Source organism: Bidens hawaiensis, unplaced genomic scaffold (assembly GCF_021521415.1).
Source record: "Bidens hawaiensis isolate Kalapana, Puna unplaced genomic scaffold, B.hawaiensis_p1.1 tig00093050_1, whole genome shotgun sequence".
In the NCBI taxonomy this organism is placed as follows: Eukaryota; Viridiplantae; Streptophyta; class Magnoliopsida; order Asterales; family Asteraceae; genus Bidens; species Bidens hawaiensis.
Genome location: NW_027504481.1, coordinates 12,145 through 16,401, shown reverse-complemented (window position 1 = coordinate 16,401; position 4,257 = coordinate 12,145). Strand labels below are relative to the sequence as shown.

The following is a 4,257-nucleotide window of genomic DNA, read 5'->3' as shown; positions in this document are numbered from 1 at the left end:
CTAAACCCTGTTTCTCATTTCAAAGGTAAACCATTTACACATCAAGATTTTACATTTTGAGGGGTAAATTAGTTATCTTTACATGAAATGAAGCCACCATCTTTTGTTCTTCAAGATTTCTTGATTTTCTTGATTTTATGCAACTCTCTCACTTCAAGATTATTCAATTCCTGCTAAACGCCTAAACCATTTATTCATCAAGATTTTACATTTTGAGGGGTAAAGTTGTAATCTTTACATGAAATGAAGCCACCATCTTTTGTTCTTCCAATTTTCTTGATTTTATTCAATTCCCATTTCATACTTCATGTAAGTTGCTTAAATGATGAAGGGTACACTCTGTTGACTTTCAAACAGTCAATCACACAAGACCCAGATGGGTCTTTAACCAACTGGAACTACTCTGATGAAACCCCTTGTTCATGGAATGGCATTGCATGTAAAGATCAAAAAGTTGTTTCTGTTAGTATCCCACAAAAGAAGCTTCTAGGGTTTATATCACCTGTTCTTGGGTCTCTTACTGAACTCAGACATGTTAATTTAAGGAGTAATAGGTTCATGGGTGCCTTGCCTTTTGAGCTTTTTAATGCTCAAAAGCTTCAAAGGTTGGTGCTTTATGGCAATTCTTTATCTGGGTCAGTCCCAAATGACATTAACAGACTTATTTACCTCCAAACCCTGGATTTATCAAGCAATTTGTTTAATGGGTCACTACCCATTTCACTAATTCAGTGTAAAAGGTTAAGGAGTCTTGATTTGAGCCAAAACAATTTTACCGGGCCGGTACCGGATGGGTTCGGGTCCAGTTTGGGCTTTCTTGAAAAGCTTGACCTTTCTTTTAATATGTTCACCGGTTCGATCCCGAAAGATTTGGGAAATTTGTCTAACTTGCAAGGGACTGTTGATTTGTCTCATAATATGTTTAGTGGTTCAATCCCACCTTCCCTTGGTAACCTTCCTGAAAAGGTTTACATTGATCTCACTTACAACAACTTAACCGGCCCGATTCCACAAAATGGGGCGTTGGTGAACCGTGGGCCGACTGCGTTCATTGGAAACACGGGGTTATGTGGGCCACCTTTGAAGAATCTTTGTAACCCGAATGATGCGAGCTCACCGTCTTCGTTTCCATTCTTGCCCACGAATAACCCGTCGGAGGTTCAAGAAACAGGCCGAAAAGGGTTGAGTAAAGGTGCTGTGGTTGCTATAATTGTTAGTGATGTAATTGGGATTTGTTTGATTGGTTTGATTCTTTCGTATTGTTATTCAAGATTGTGTCTTTGTGGTAAAAGGAAGCACGGGCATGATAAGGGGGGAAGTAAGTGTCGAAACGAGTGTTTATGTTTTAAAAAAGATGAATCGGAAACGTTATCCGAGCACATTGAGCAGTATGATCTTGTGGCATTAGATGCACAGTTAGGGTTCGATTTAGATGAGCTTTTAAAGGCTTCGGCTTTCGTTTTGGGGAAAAGTGGAACTGGGATTGTTTACAAAGTTGTACTCGAAGACGGGGTTACATTTGCGGTTAGAAGGTTGGGTGAAGGTGGTTCTCAAAGATTCAAAGAGTTTCAAACCGAAGTCGAAGCAATTGGGAAGCTAAAACATCAGAATATTGTAACCTTGAGGGCTTATTATTGGTCTGTTGATGAGAAGTTGCTGATCTATGATTTTGTCCCGAATGGTAATCTTGGCACCGCGATTCACGGTAATTTTCTAACTTCAAATCTTGATTTAATGCATTCCCTTGGGTGGGACTTTTGGGTGTAAACGAGCCGAACCGCTCGTAAGCTACTCGAGATCAGCTCTCTAAAAGCTGGTTTCGAGTTGAGCTTAAACGAGCCCGAGCCTGAGCTTCGCATATCAAACTCAAGCTTGTTTGCGAGCCCAAATGAGCCATTTATATAGTTTTGTTTAACATATTAAATATATTATGATCTATGTAAAATTTAGAATTATTAGTATATGTCATATGTGTGTCTATATATAATTAAATAATTATTAATAAATAAATAAACGAGCCGAGCTCGAGTTTGAAAAACTACTCACGACTCATGCTCGAGCTTTAGAAATAGATCTCTAAACAAGTCGAGCTCGGCACGTTTATACCCCTTATTATGATATCGAATTATCCGAATAGTATGCGTTTTAGCAGTCGGATGTGTTTTGTCATTTAAAGTTGTAATAATATTCAAACACCCTTTAAAACGTTGTACATTGTTGTTTTCAGGGAAACCCGGTGTGCCAACTTTCGTGCTGCTTTCTTGGACCGCACGTTTAAAGATAATAAGAGGGACGGCCAAAGGTCTAGCCTATCTTCACGAGTTCAGCCCCAAAAAGTATGTACATGGTGACTTGAAACCATCAAACATCTTACTTGGTCTAAACATGGAGCCCCAAATATCTGATTTTGGTCTTAGCCGCTTGGCTAACATAGCCGGTGGTGGCACCCCTGTGCTTCAATCCAACCGAGTGGTCTCAGATGCTGCAACCACAACGACAACCGCCACATCAGCTTCAGCTTCAAATGCTCCAATCTCTTATTATCAAGCACCCGAGGCGTTTAAGGTGGTGAAACCTTCACAAAAGTGGGATGTTTACTCTTTCGGTGTTATTTTGTTAGAAATGATCACAGGAAAGCCGCATGTTGTGCAAGTGGGTCCGGAGGAAATGGATCTTGTTCATTGGATTCAGTTGTGTATTGATGAAAAGAAACCGCTTTCGGATGTTTTGGACGCGGGGTTAGCACAAGATGTCGATAAAGAAGAGGAGATAATCGCGGTCTTAAAGATCGCGATCGGGTGCACTCAAAGTAACCCGGAAAGAAGACCATCAATGAGACATGTGGCTGATGTTTTGGACAGACTGAGTCAAGATTAAATGAAAGTTTAACTAAGTGTTGATTTTGTGTTTGAAAATGGTGGTAACAAGATTTATGAATAGGATTGAGTATGGGTTGGGTTTGGCATGTTTGGAAAGTGGAAGTGTGTGTGGTGTACATCTGGTGAAAGATGGGGGAGAATGCATTTTTTGTTATATTTTTTTTGTTGTTCTTTTTCATGCATATCAGTTGGATTTTTTTATTTTAATATTTGATGTATATTTTGGGGAAACAAATGTGGTGTCATTGGTCTTGATGATTCATTTTACTTTTGACTTTGTGGTTTTCTAATTGTCTTGGTTTGTGAAAGAAATCTGACTAGCACATGGGCTTTTAAGACACTTTTGTATAATATGTTATTTATAATCTTTTTAATATGTACAAGTTTGTTATTGTAATTCACTTAAAAAGAGTTTTTATTTGTCTGAGCATTCCAAAAAGGTCCTGCATATTATTAGCAAATTAGATTTTAATAATCTTAACTAACTGTTATTAATCGATAATAATCTCAACTTCGTTTATTATTACTGGTGGTCTCAAATTTAAAAAAATTAACTTTCAATGCTCCTCCGTAAAAAAAAAAGACTTAATAGCGTTAATTTTTTTTTCCCAGGTTTCAAATTGATTTTTTAGGGTTTTTGATCCGAAGGATGATGCAAGTTAATTAATGTAAAACTAAGCTTGAAATGATGTTCCAAACGACTTAATTTTTGTTAATTTGAAGTTCAAACATCCGATTTGAAGCACTAATCAAGATGTTTGGAGTATCATTTCGAGCTAAGTTTTATATCAATTGACTTATATCCTCCTTCCGATAAAAAATACTGAAAAATCAGCTTGAAATTTGAAAAAAAAAACCTTATCGCCGTTAAGTTTTTTAATAGGGGACCATTGAGAGCCATTTTTTTAAAAAAAATTTGATGACAATAAACGAAGTTAGGATTATTTTCCGTCATTCACAATTAGTTGGGATTATTAAAATTCAATTTGCCTATGTTATTTGTAGTCATGAGCTTTATATAGTTATTGTAATGAAAATAAATCTTAATTTATAGGTTAATAAAAAGTTTTATAGGTTGAAATAACCAACACTTTTTTCTTATTTTCATCCAACGAAAGACCCAAAAATTTAAGTTTGACTTTTATATAGTCTCCTTTGATTTTAATTATTTATTAAACAATAAGTTTCTACTTACATTTGAATTTTGTCGGAATCCAAACAATCAACCCGTCAATCATAGCTCAACAGGACAACAACCTTGTACCAATAATCAAAATAAACTTGATTTATACATTTATATTTGATATATACGTAGTTTAAAAAGGTTAAATTTAACTTAAACTATATGTAGCTACTTATTAGTTGTACTCTTAGGTTC

At 36.1% G+C, this 4,257-nt stretch overlaps 1 protein-coding gene across 1 annotated transcript; it reads left to right on the top strand.

Annotated features, from left to right (window-relative positions):
- Positions 1-208: 208 nt before the first annotated feature.
- LOC143607995 (receptor protein kinase-like protein ZAR1) lies at positions 209-2,929 on the top strand. The gene is made up of 2 exons (XM_077083222.1): positions 209-1,705; positions 2,228-2,929. The coding sequence occupies exons 1-2, from the start codon at positions 244-246 to the stop codon at positions 2,875-2,877; spliced, it is 2,112 nt and encodes a 703-aa protein (XP_076939337.1). The 5' UTR covers positions 209-243; the 3' UTR covers positions 2,878-2,929.
- The last annotated feature ends 1,328 nt before the right edge of the window (positions 2,930-4,257 follow it).